At 39.1% G+C, this 14,497-nt stretch overlaps 1 protein-coding gene across 1 annotated transcript in view; it reads left to right on the top strand.

Annotated features, from left to right (window-relative positions):
• The window catches only part of cped1 (cadherin-like and PC-esterase domain containing 1), a 207,645-nt gene that overhangs the window by 69,353 nt on the left and 123,795 nt on the right, over positions 1–14,497 (top strand). The window contains exon 8 of the mRNA XM_043709611.1: positions 4,363–4,435. Within this exon, the coding sequence (XP_043565546.1) occupies positions 4,363–4,435 (73 nt within the window). The remainder of the gene's footprint in view (positions 1–4,362; positions 4,436–14,497) is intronic.

Here is a 14,497-nt window from a genome sequence, read left to right on the forward strand (position 1 = left end):
ATTAAAAGTTGGACTCTGCCTAATTATATGATTTTCCAATCACCTTGTTAGCACATCATTAAGAATACATTCTATCTAATGATATTAGGTTAACAATGGTTATCTGCTTTCTCCACCTCCTCTTTTTTGGTGAAGAGAGTTACATTTGCTATCCTCAAATTCACTGATCATTTTAGAATCTAGGAAATTCTAGAACAGCAAAATGAATACATCCACTGGTTTTGCAATCAGTTCTTTTAAAATTCTAGGGTATAAATTTCAGATCTAGGGAATATATTCATTTTTATTCCTGTTAGTTTTTCAATGTTTTTTATTTGGTTGTTTTAAATTTTGCGTAACAGAACATTCATTTCTCATAATTTCTGATATTAGCGAGTTTTGAGAAGATTTGTAGCTCAGGCTGAGGTTGTGGATGTAGGTTTGCTCGCTGAGCTAGAAGGTTCGTTTTCAGACGTTTTGTCACCATACTCAGTAACATCATCAGTGAGCCTCCAGATGAAGAGGTGGTGGAATGGCCCGCTTTCTATTTATGTGTTTAAGTTTCATTGGGTTGGTGATGTCATTTCCTGTGCTGATGTCATTCCCTGTTCTTTATCTCAGGGGGTGGTAAATAGGATCCAAATCAATGTGTTTGTTGATATCCTCTGAGAAAAAGAACAGGAAATGACATCACCACATGAAATGACATCACCAGCACAGGAAACCTAAACACATAAATAGAAAGTGGGCCATGCCACCAGCACCCGGAGGCTCATTGATGGTGTTACCTAGTATGGTGACGAAATGTCTGAAATCGAAACTTGCAGGTCATTGAGCAAACCTACATTCACAATTTCTGATATGCTTATGTGTTTGCTTACATGAAAACAATTTTTGTTTTGGAGTCTTCACCATTCCTTTATTTCCCAGTATAATTTCTTCCGTCTGTGTCTAAAAGGACCCATACTCACCTTGTTATTGTCTTCCTTTTTAACTTATAAAAGATATTCTGATTTTTTGTTCTCTTAAAACCATTCTCAACTTATATTCCTTTTTCAGTTTGTTGGCCATTTCTTCCTAATTTTTAATACTTGTTAAATAATATTTTAGTAATTTTAATATCTTCAGACTTGCTATTCTTTAATGGAAATGTTGTGGTTCTCTATTAATCTTCAAGTGTTTGCCATTACTGAACTATGTCATATTTTGAGCCATTTCCCCAAACTAACCTTAACTTGCCTTAAATTCCTTCATATTTTGCTTTGTTTAGACTCCAAGATCTTAATTTTGGACTTGACTGTATCATACTCACATTTATTTTTATGGTAGTAATGACTGCAAAATTGACGTCATTCACCATTACTATTCCTGTAAAGATTATAGCAAATTCTACAAGCCACACACTGCTAAAATTGCAGAACTGCACGGTGACTCAGCAGTTAGCACTGCTGCCCCACAGTGCCAGGGACCCAGGATCAATTCCAGCCTTGGGCGACTGTCTGTGTGGAATTTGCACATTCTCCTTGTGTCTGTGTGGGTTTTCTCCAAGTTCCCAGGTTTCCTGCCACAGTCCAAAGAGGTGTAGGTTAGGTGGATTGGCCATGCTAACCTGCTTTTTGTGTCCTGAGTTGTGCAGGTTAGGTGGATTAGCCATGGGAAATGCAGGGTTTCAGGGATCAGGTGGGCCTGGGTGTGATGCTCTTTGGAGGGTCAGTGTGGGCTGCTTCCACAATGTATGATTCTATTCTATTTCTTGATACTTTACGAACTTACAAACGTGTATCACTACAAAATGCATTATCTAGAATAGACTCGTCCTTAAAGGGTTCCTCAACATTGTACTAACAGACTGTATTCCATTCCATGTGTTCATTTGCCAGTTTGGCTTATCCAGACTCTAGAAGGCTATCGTTCACCAACTTCATTATCTTTGCTATATGCTTTTCTAATTTCCTGATATAATTAAACGAAGCACATAATAAGGCTTAGGAACAAGAAATCCAACTTATAAATATTATTATTAATGTTACATTTAACCACGAGCTATTTCAAAGTTTTCAGCATGGAAATGACACTTCCATTTTGTGACATTAATGTGTGCTCAGCGCAGTTGAAGATGAAAGGAGACAGAAAAGATGGCTCCTCAGAGACCAATGTACCATTGTCAAGCCAATTTAATGTCTTCCTCAGTGTAGTCACACAAACTTCAAGTGGATATAATCACAAGGCTAAACCAGCTACTAAGATATTTATAGACCATACAATAGCAGTATCATGTGTGATAGCTGCTGCCCTCAAGCTTCCCAGATTACTGTTACCTACTGCATGTACTGCAACATTGCTACATAATAAAACTTAACAGTGAATGCAAGGCTGGAATTGAGGACATGGCAAGTTTTCTTGAGGTTGATAAAATTGTTAAGTTTTGCGACACATGACAAACAGGGTCCCGTAAGTGTCTGTGCTGGACCCTCAGCTTTTTACAACTTGTATCAATGACTTAATGAGGGGATTGAAGGCACGTTGGCGAAACATGCAGATGACGTAAAGAAACGCATGAAAGTAAGTTACAGAGAGTACAAAAAAAGTTGCAGATGGATAAAGTTTGAATGGGGAAAAATTTGACAGATGGAGTATAAAGTTGGAAAATGTGAAGTTGTTCATTCTGACAAAGAATGAAAAAACAGTATTATTTAAATGGAGAACAATTGCAGAATTCCAAGGTGCAAATACAAACGGTTAGGTTGCCGGTACAGCACATAATCAGGAGGGCTAATGGAGTACTATCCTTTATTGCAAGAGGAATTGGACATAGCAGAAGCATAGCATGCGTAATTTTGTACAGGGCATTGGTGAGACCACATTTTGAATACTGTGTACAGTTTTGGCCTCCTTATTTACCCAAGGATGTAAATCCATCTCAGGCAGTTCAGAGGTGATTGAAAAAGTAGAACTCTTGAGGAAACATTAGTCAAGTTGGGATAGTTTTCAAAAGAGTTTAGAACGGTAGGAGGTGATTTGAAGTTTATAAAATCCTAAATGCTGTTGACAAAGTGGACATGCTGACACTGTTTTAAAATGAAGGGTCATCCTTTTAGGACAGAGAAGAGGGAAATCTTCAATCACTGCCTCAGAAGGTATTGGAGGTGGTGTCATTGATGAATATTTTTAAGGTGGAGGTGGATACATGCTTGCTAGGCAAAGGTATCAAAGGTTATGGGGCTAGAAGGGACTGTGGGATTTGTAACACTAACAGAATGAGTCATGACCTCCTTGAATGGCAGAGTAGCTTGGTGTCCATCTTGTCTAGTTCTGCGCCTAATTCATATGTTGATATGCTTGTGGTAGAATTACATTTATTAATCTCTATGAAAAGATGCACTCCTGGATGTGAGTTTGCTCGCTGAGCTGGAAGTTTTGTTTGCAGATGTTTCATCATCATACTGGGTAACATCATCAGTGAGCCTCCAGTGAAGCACTGGTGTTAGTGGCCCACTTTCTAGAATAGGTACCCAGTGAACACAGTCCGCCGATTTCTCAGCAATACACCAAAACAAGCAGACAAAATGCGTCCAGAAACCCTAGCCACTCGCCCCTACATCAAAGACATCTCAAAAATGACTGCCAGACTACTCAGATCTCTTGGCATCATGGTAGCCCACAAACTCACCAACACACTAAAACAGCAGCTAATGAACTTGAAAGATCCTATACAGACAACAAGCAAAACTAATGTCATTTACAAAATACCTTGCAAGAACTGTAGCAACACTACATTTGGACAACCAGGCAGAAAACTAGCCACCAGGATACACGAACATCAACTAGCCACAAAAAGACATGACCCATTCTCACTAATATTCTCACATACAAATGAGGAAGAACACCACTATGACTGGGACAACGCAACCATCCTAGGACAGGCCAAACAGAGACACATACAAGAATTCCTAGATGCATGGCATTCCAACCAGGACTCGATCAACAAACACATTGATTTAGACCCCAGTTACCACCCTCTGAGAAAAAGAACAGGAAATGACATCAACACAGGAATGACATCACCAACACAAGGAAATCTAAATACATAAATAGAAAGTGGGATACTAACACCAATGCTTCACCAGAGGCTCACTGATGATGTTACCGAGTGTGGTGATGAAACATCTGCAAACGAACCTTCCAGGTCAGCGAGCAAACCTACATCCAGAACCTCAACCTGAGCTACAAATCTTTTCTAAACTTGCTAGATACACTCATGTTTACATCATCCAAGACATAAAATTATGACCTTTCTATATTGTTTAAACTCTGTGCATATCTGGTTTTGTATACTTGATGCAACACTGATTAAATGTACTGATGTTAACTTAACTCTTTCAGATGTTGTTCATGTTTTCAGCTACTGGCCTTTGACCTTAGCTTTGGTGCATCTGCCTATCCTGTGATTGTTGAGGTATGAATATGTCAACATGATATGAAAACCTCCCATTCTACAATCTTTTGTTAAAGTTAAATAGCTTGAAGTTTTCTTCTGCATGAAAATGCTGCATATGAAAGATATTATTGCATGAAATGGGATTCTGTAGCATTTCATTGGGATATAAATCATAGTGCAGAGATTGTACTTCTATCATAACCTGATTAAAATTATGGGCGAGATACTTTTCAGAAAATATTAGGAAATGGAAGCAAGAGTAAGTTATTCAGTCCATTAAGCCAGTTCCCCAGTGCAAAAACATCTTGGCTGATCTGACTGTGGCTTTAAATCCACTTTTGGTTTGTCCTCAGTGGCCCTCAACTCCCATGTCAATCAGATATTTGTCCAACTTGACATTTTTCAATGACCAAGCCTCCATTGCTTCCAGAGGAAAAGACTTTCAAAGACTAATGATCCTCTGAGAGAAGAAATGTTTCCTAATTTCGATCTCAAATGGGAGACCTATTTTTTAAATTACGCCTCCTAGTTCCGGATGCCCACACAAAAGGAAACATTCTGTCAGCAGCCACCTTCTGAAACCTCTTGGAATTCTATATACTTATTAAGAGCACTTCCAATGAATATAGCCTCAACTTTTCCTCATAAACCAAGCCCTTCATCCAAAGAATCAGCCTTGTGAAATTTCTCTGAACCACTCAGAACTAGCCATTTGGAAACAGAACTGGCTCAAAGGTAGAAGACAGAGGGTGGTGGTGGAGGGTTGTTTTTCAGACTGGAGGCCTGTGACCAGTGGAGTGCCACAAGGATCAGTGCTGGGTCCTCTGAACAAAGAGACCTTGGAGTGCAGGTTCATAGCTCCTTGAAAGTGGAGTCGCAGGTAGATAGGATAGTGAAGAAGGCATTTGGTATGCTTTCCTTTATTGGTCAGAGTATTGAGTACAGGAGTTGGGCATAGGTTTAGCGTGGGAGGGGAAAGATATAAAAGAGACCATGGGGCAACTTTTTCACACAGAGGGTGGTACGTGTATGGAATGAGCTGTCAGAGGAAGTGGTGGAGGCTAGTACAATTGTAACATTTAAGAGGCGGTTGGATGGGTATATGAATAAGAAGGGCTTGGAGAGATATGGGCCGGGTGCTGGCAGGTGGGACTAGATTGGGTTGGGATATCTGGTTGGCATGGACAGGTTGGACCGAAGGGTCTGTTTCCATGCTGTACATCTCTATGACTCTATGACTTCCAATGGAAATATATCCTCCTTAATTTGACCAAAACTGTATGCAGCACTCCACCTATAGTTTCATTATTGTTTGTACAGTTTTACCAAGTCTTCCCTAGTTTTATGCTCCATCCTCCTTGTAAACAAAGGACAAAATTCAATTTGGTTTCCTAATTACTTGCTGTTTCTGCAGCTTAATTTTATTGTTAGGAGTCAGACAACACCAGGTTATAGTTCAACAGGTTCATTTAAAATCATAAGCTTTTGGAGCATTGTCCCTTCATCACGTGAAGTACTTTTGGGCAATGCTCCAAAAGCTTGTGATTTCAAATAAACCTGTTGGACTATAACCTGGTGTCTGACCTCTGACCTTGTCCACCCCTGTCCAACACCGGCACCTCCACATTTTAATTTTTTGTGATTCATATGACAATGATACTCAAACCTCTCAATAAACAAACATTTTGTTGTCCCCCTCTCCTTTGAAACAATACTCTGCTAGTCTATTCTTGACAAACTGGATAACTTCATATTTTCCCACATTGTACCCCATTTGCATTCTTTGGCCTATTCACTTAATGTGTCTATATTTTGCTTAATTTTCTGTGTCTTCCAAAACTTGCTTTTGTACCTATCTTTGAATAATCAGCAAATCTCAATGCAATACATTTGGTCATTTAATGTGAGTCATTACTATAGTATTGCTGAAGTAAAAAGAATTATCAAAGCTTTACATCTTTCACTCATCAGAATAACTCAAGCAAAGCAAGTTAAGTGCAAAACCAACATTTACACTATATGAACAGAAAGTGCTGATTAGTTGGCAAATTAATTGATTGGTAGAATTGTCAATTGGAACCGCATTATAGACTAATGACACAGTGCTGGACAGGTGGGACTTTAACCCAGACTTTCTGGCTCAGAGATGGGGACATGAAAACCTTTTCAGTGCCCACTATATACTTTCTACAATGTCTTTCCAGTGGATATATAATGAGTGATGTTGTTTTCTGTTTGTGCCCATTTTGAAAATTCTGCGACTCACCGCAACTGACACAACAGTATCCAACATGTGATTCCACAAATGGCAACATTTGCTGGATTATGAGTGAACAGTAATACTGGCACACTATTTTAGAATTGTCAAAGTCACAGTGTGGCACACTTAGTGTGTACTGGAAGCTACAGATATTAAAGCAGAGCCCTGTTTTTTACAAATAAAATGTTAACAAAATATGTGACAGCTATTTGCTGATTAAGTTCTCAGGGCAATATCTTGGATCAATCAGTTAACCTGTCTGGTTAAGAACTTAAGGCTTAACTGTTAACTGTTAATCATTATTAACTGGTACATTCTCCATGGAAACATCTCTATCTTTACCAACCAATCACCACTCACTTTTCATATAGTGTAAACATTTTTTCCTTTAAATTAATATTATTGAAAATTTTCCTGATAAGTTCAAGTCAAAAAGGTTTGACAAAATGTATTTTCTTTCAGCAATACTCAAGTTCACTACTGCCAAACGTCTATTCATGACTACAAATAGTTGAGGACTCAGCACTAGTCCTTGTGGCATTCCACTAGTTCAATGCTTGCCAAATGAATGTGACCCATTTATCCTGACTGTCTATTTCCTGTTAGTTGGCCAGCTTTCTAACCAAGCTAATATACTATCTTCAACACCACGACTTCTTATCTTGCGCAATAATCTTTTTTTGGACACCTTTTCTGAATGCCTTTCGGAAATCTAAATACAATACATCTACTGGTTTCCCTTTTCCACTTTACTTGCTGCATCATCAAAAACTCTAATTTATCAACCATGATGAATTCCTTTTCAAATAAAGCCATTTGGCTTCTGCCTGTATTATTCTTTATGAAATGCTCTGTTATGATATCCTTAATTGATTCTAGTGTTTTTCGCCAGTGGCAATTACTACACCAACTGCTTTGTGGTTTTCTGCTTTCTGTCTCCCTCCTTTCTTGAAGACTGTTCTAACATTTGTTGGCTCCCAATCCAGAACTGAGGAATTTTAGAAGATTATAACCAAACACTATCACAGACACACCAGGGTCCCAGCTCAATTCCAGCCTCAGGTGACTGCGTGGAGTTTGCACATTCTCCCTGTGTCTATATGGGTTTCCTCCAACAGTCCAAGGATGTGCAGGGCAGGTGAATTGGCCATGCTAAATTGCCCCTAGTGTTAGGTGAATTAGTCAGAGGGAAATGAGTCTGGGTGGGTTACTCTTCAGAGGGTCAGTGTGAACTTGTTGGGCTGAAGGGCCTGTTTCCACACTGTAGGGAATCTAGTCTAATATCTGTCTCCTTTAAGACATTATGAAACAGGCTGTCATGTCCAAGGGATTAACCAAGGTGTATTTGTTTTTCTGAGTACCTGTTCTGTATAATCTCTTCAATTTTCTGAATCTCCATTCAAATGGACTCTCTCTGCCTATTAATTAGTTGAAATAACAGACTCACTGCAGACATATTTTTGCCATTTTCCAGGACCTTGCTCTTAATGGTTCAGGTGAAAACTGTTATATCTCCTTCCTTTCCTAGTACTGGTGCCAGTGCCCTATGAATCAAAACCCATATTTCTACAATCTTTGAACCACAAGTTTAATTCTATAATCTGATTTGCCCTTTGTGGCTCAGGAAGTGATCCAAAGAATACTGCATTTGTAGTTCTGCTTCTAATTTAGTCCCTTAGAACCTCTTTCTTAGCCCTACCCATGTAATTGGCAACCACATGAGCCATTACAACTTACCCTCCCACTCTAATTCCTCTCCAGCCCTGAGGAAACAGCGCCAAGCAGACAATGCAACCTTTTAGAAGACAAAATTTGTCCTAGTAACCATGCTGTCTAACACATCTGCATTCATTTTTATGTCCCTTACTTGAATTGTTCTCTGTGCTATGATCATATTGCTCAACCTCCATGCAATCCTTGCTATCATTCCACCACAGGTTTCAATAACCTCAAATTTATTTGAAAACTGCCAAGTGTGAGGCTTGTCTGTTCCTACATCCCAATTTCTCACAAACCTTTCATAGTCACACACTCTGGTCCCTGTCAGGAGACCAATCTGAAAAACGTAATCGAAGGGGAAAGAACAAAGTGTCCAGGTAACTTTCCACATTCTTGATGCATCAAAATTTCCAAAGATTGGGCTGTAGCTCCTCAAACTGCGAACACGTAACAGAAATGGTTGTCGTGGACCAGTTGTTCACCGGTTCCGACATGCTCTCATTGCAATCTATCTCTTACCCTGCTATCTTCACTGCTTACTTTAGTGAAATTGATTTCAAGTTTTCTTTAGAAGTCACTCAACTGTTTTCTATAGCTGTAGCAAGTAACTTTTAATGAGTTAAGTTATAAATTTAATGTAATAGCTATGTATCCTCTGAGGAGGTTTGAACTGATATTTTGAGGGATCAAATCTGACACATTCACCAATCATATATCTGCTCACTGAATTAAAACCTTGAACACTCACCAACTTCTGGAAGCTAAAAAGGAGATATACAAACTAACACTTCCTTCCTCTCCGCATATAGTCCCAAGTTAGCACTTGTATGTCATTGCCATGCGACAGCAAAATCTGTCTACTTTGATAGAGAGTTCATGACTCATACTCAAGTTTCAAATGCTGTGTTAGCTTCCTGTAACATGAATTAACACTGATTCGTTTTCAGTTGTTTGATACGTGCGTTTGTTCTCCAGAGCAAAAACTGCCCGTGGTCAAGCTGTTCCAATAGAGTTACATTACTGACATGTAAACCACAAAATAGATAATTGTCCTAGTATGTCCTGTCCACAAGAAGCAAGACAAGTTCAGTCTGGTGAATTGCCACCCATCATTCCAGTTTCAGTCATCAGCAAAGTTGTTGACAGTGCTTTCAAGCAATACTCTCTCACCAATAACCTACCCACCAATGCACAGTGTGGTTTCTGCCAAGACACTCTGCACTAGACTTCATTAAACTTTGGAGAAAAGAGGTAAATTCCTAAAGTGAGTGCTCTTGATATTATCACAATATTTGACTGAGTGTGGTGTCAAGGACCCCTAGGAAAATACAAGCCAGAGGGAATTAGGGAGAAAACCCTCAATTGGTTGAAGTCATACCTGGCCACTGAAAGACAGTTGAAGGCCGATCACCTTAGCCACAGGACATTACTACAGGAGTCCCTCTGAACAATATTCCTTTGTCCAGTCATCTTCAGCTACCTCATCAATGACCTTTTCGACATGGTAAGTTCAAAAGTGGGGAGGCTTAAGGATATTTGTAGTGTTTTGACCCATTTGACTCTATGCATTCTATTCATTCATGCACCAAGATTTAAGCTTGTTCTAATCAGGAGCAAGTAATATTTGCTCAACACAAAGGCATTTGCAAAAGCAGGAGTGTAACCACCTCTCGTTGAGATTCTGATAAATTGATAAATTACGAACATGTTGGGGTAACCATTGACTAGACATTTCACTGCACCAGTTACGTAAGTATTGGGAGTGTGGTGCTGGAAAAGCTCAGAAGGTCATGCAGCATCTGAGGAGAAGGAGAATCGATGTTTCGGGCATAAGCCTTTCATCAGGAATGGGATATGCCCAAAATGTTGATTCTCCTGCTCCTCAGATGCTCAGGAGTCCCTCTGAACAATATTCCTTTGTCCAGTCATCTTCAGCTACCTCATCAATGACCTTTTCGACATGGTAAGTTCAAAAGTGGGGAGGCTTAAGGATATTTGTAGTGTTTTGACCCAGTTGACTCTATGCATTCTATTCATTCATGCACCAAGATTTAAGTTTGTTCTAATCAGGAGCAAGTAACATTTGCTCAACACAAAGGCATTTGCAAAAGCAGGAGTGTAACCACCTCTCGTTGAGATTCCGATAAATTGATAAATTACGAACATGTTGGGGTAACCATTGACTAGACATTTCACTGCACCAATTACGTAAGTATTGGGAGTGTGGTGCTGGAAAAGCACAGACGGTCATGCAGCATCTGAGGAGAAGGAGAATCGATGTTTTGGGCATAAGCCTTTCATCAGGAATGGGATATGCCCAAAATGTCGATTCTCCTGCTCCTCAGATGCTGCCTGACCTGCTGTGCTTTTCCAGCACTACACACTCAACTCTGATCTCCAGCATTTGCAGTCCTCGCTTTCTCCTACCTACCTGTCAATCATCAATAACTGGTACATTCACAATGGGGACTTTTCTACCATCAGACTGCACTTGCCAACCAATCACCACTCTACTCTCTTGTAGTATAAATGTTGATTTTCTCCCTGAATTGGTCTTCTTATGAATTGTCCTGATGAGTACAAGCCAAAAAGCTATGGAAAAATGTATAATTTTCAGCAACTGTTAGCAGGCGAGTTAATCACGGCAGAATAGCTAACCTTTGGCCTGAAAGCTGGTATACATAAGTAACTGCCAGGATCTGTTTACAGTTTAAACTAGGCAGGTTGACTCATTATTATAGAGTATTTTTCTGAGAAATGAACTAAACTGCTGAAAGCCATTCATAAAATAATTCATAAAAGCAGTCTGAAGGCTTTTGTGGTGCAGTGGGCCAGGAGGCATGGGTTGAAGTCCCACTTTCTGCAGAATTATGTAACTCTGAATGGTGGGAGTTCTAAATGTTTCATGTGGTGCAGTGGTAGTGTCCCTGGAGCTGAACAGTGTCCCTGATCCAACAGGCTCAGGTTTAAGTCCTACCTGATGCAGAAGTGTGTACAAACACCTCTGAACAGGTTGATTAGAAATTAACCTAAAAGCTACCTGTTCTGCTAGTCCAATTAAGTCAAATTACAAGAAGATGACAAGGGAAGTCTCTGTTGTTTTTACATTTTGAATGTATTATCGTACTTCGTCTGTTCCAAAGGCGTCATGCATCTGAAAAGTTATGTAGTATTAGTCCATGTAAAACCCATCTTTCCTTTACATGACAGATCCCCACGAGGAATCATTGTACTCAAACATATCAAAATGACATTAAACCCCCTATTACTGACCTTTGAAGGTGTTAAAAGATTTTACGTTTACCTCTCAGAGCATTTCCAACTTCTCAGCTTGCTTTTCATATTATTCACAACCTGATGTGCCCCACTGTTGAAAGAAAATTGAAGAACATAACTTGAGTAGGGGCAAATGTGCAAGTTGAATTAGGCATGCCTGACCTGTTAAAACATACCTCTGCACCCAGATAAAAGGTAAAATCTTTTATGAGGTGTAGCCACCAGAACAACTCAGATCTGAGTTGTTGGATCCATTGGATGGCTTTCGAAATTGGAGGGTTGAAAATTCTTGAAAAATCCCCAGTCAATTTGGCTTTCTGAACTGTCCCATCTTCAGACAGTTTTTCAGAATTTAATCTCTCTTATCCTTATTTCTATTGTTGTATTTGTATACCTTTTTATGCTGGATTTTACATTCCAGCAAAATGCATTCTGCAAGAAATTTGGGCATAATTTTGTGCATAAAAAACATGAATAATATAGACAAACAAATGTTACAATTTACAACCGTATATAGCAAATAGATTCAGACAAGGTGCCAATCAGGAGCACTAACAGATCATTTCAAAAATTGAACTGTCCACTTTTTAAGTCCAAAATCTGGCATTTCCTTGGTAGTCACATCCTGGTGGAAGATCATAGATAAAGAGAATTAGCTGCCTTTCCCAACCCCTAAAACAGAACCACATATCAGAAATGGGTAGAACCATGGCTACAATAATCCTAAATTGTTAATTGGATGACAAAAGTGCATATGCCTTGTTAATTGGCTACCATCCAGTGTCCATATGGACATCAGACATCAGCAGGGTTGGGATTCCAAAATACTCCTAATCCTTGATTATTTTCTATGGCCAGACAATTCCTGCTTTAATTACATAGTGGGGAAAATGCAAGAAATAACTAAATCCACTAGAGGTCAGCAAAACATAAATGATCTAAGAGCTGAAATGTATTCAAGTGGACAGACTCAAAGAAAACAGCACAAAGATATTGGCTGTGACAGGGAAATCAAACAATGCATCATAGAATCCCTACAGTGTGGAAGCAGGCCATTCAGCCCATTGAGTCCACTCTGACCTTCCGAAGAGCATCCCACCCAATCCCTGCATTTCCCATGGCTAATCCAACTAGCCTGCACATTTTTGGACTGTGGGAGGAATCTGGAGCACAGGAAACCTACACAGAAACGAGGAGAATGTGCAGACTCCGCAGAGACAGTCGCCCAAGGCAGGAATCAAACCTGGTGCTAACCACTGAACTGCTGTGCTGCGTAAGAGCTTTTTAAAGAAAGTATCATGTTTTACATATCTGAAACAATCGGAAGTGCTAAAGAATTATGTGTAAATGTCTGCATTACATATATGATTGTAAATTGTACCTTTGTTTGCCTATATTACAATAATCCACCTTGCATACTAGGGGGCATTCTCCTCTGTATGCATAATAAAAGACTGGCATTTCCTTTATACTAATTAAATACAAATTATATCAAAATTTACACGGCTTTCCATTCTTATCTTACTAATTAAAATTTATGCCAAAATATCTTGCAGAGTGCATTTGCCTCTGCTAGAATACAAAATCCACTATAAAGGAATACAAATGTAGAAAAGGAAATAGAGGAGCTATTGATTAGATTGTTATCTCCTCTCAATAGGCTTCACTGTAAGAAATTCTTTTTTCCTTCTATTGCTATCCAGAACAGGAATATATCCTTGTGAAGACTATTTCAGCTGTATTGTTCTTCTGAAAGCAGGGGTCTGAAATATTTTAGAAGCACTGAGACTAACAGCAGTTTAATCAAGTATTGTGCAGGTTTCAGTAAAACATTCAGAAGCGAAAACACACACTCATTGTCAAGCTCCAGAAATCTCATTATGCTGATACAAGTTGTACAGCACCAAAAGAGACCATTCTGCCCAGTATCTCTCTGTTGGTTGAAAGATATTAACAGCCAAAACCTGCTTTCCGTGTTTGACTCATGATCTTGTAGGTTACAGCATTTCAAGTGCATATCCAACTTGTTTTTAAATGGGATGATGATTTCCACCTTCATCAATCTTCTGGACTGTGAATTTCAGATGTTCACCAACATTTGAGTAAAAACATTTCTCTTCTAGTCCTTCTACAAATTATTTTAAGTATGTCCATCTGGATATTAACATGTCATGTTAATATTAACATATTAACTCTCCATCCACCTCCTCTGTTCCAAAGAAACAACCTCTGCCTGTTCAATCTTCCCTCTTAGCTCTCCTTCATTAAACAAACCCACATAGACTGGCCTTGATTAATCTGTGTCTGCCATGATTCATCTAATTTGAAGATGCAAAACCCTTTATTATTTCCACTCTTACTATGTTGGTTCTTCAAATATTTTGAAATCCTCCTCTTTCAGTTACATCATCCCCTCTCTCATGAAGACAAACTCACAAAAGAACCAATGCCCATATCTTCCAATTCCATATGCAAGTTATCTTTTTGGCCTCTAACACATCCTGCTCTTTTATTTTTCTATATTTACAAAACAATTTTGGGCTTTCCTTGATTTTATTTGCGAGTACTTATATAAGCTCTCTGCTTCCCTAATTTCCTCTAAATTTCACTCCTGCACTTTCCAAGCTCTTCTCAGTTTTCTGGAATACTGAGCTTACAGTAGCTGACATAAGCTTCCCTTTCTTGCCTTATCACGTTTGGTGTGGTCCTTAACATCCAAAGGAATCAATGTTTGGGAATCCCACCCTTTTGCTTTTGTGAGAACATATAGTTTCTGAACATAGCAGGCCAAGATGTATCTGAATTATGCGACAAAAATATAGCTC

The sequence above is a fragment of the Chiloscyllium plagiosum genome, chromosome 19 (assembly GCF_004010195.1).
Source record: "Chiloscyllium plagiosum isolate BGI_BamShark_2017 chromosome 19, ASM401019v2, whole genome shotgun sequence".
NCBI lineage: Eukaryota > Metazoa > Chordata > Chondrichthyes > Orectolobiformes > Hemiscylliidae > Chiloscyllium > Chiloscyllium plagiosum.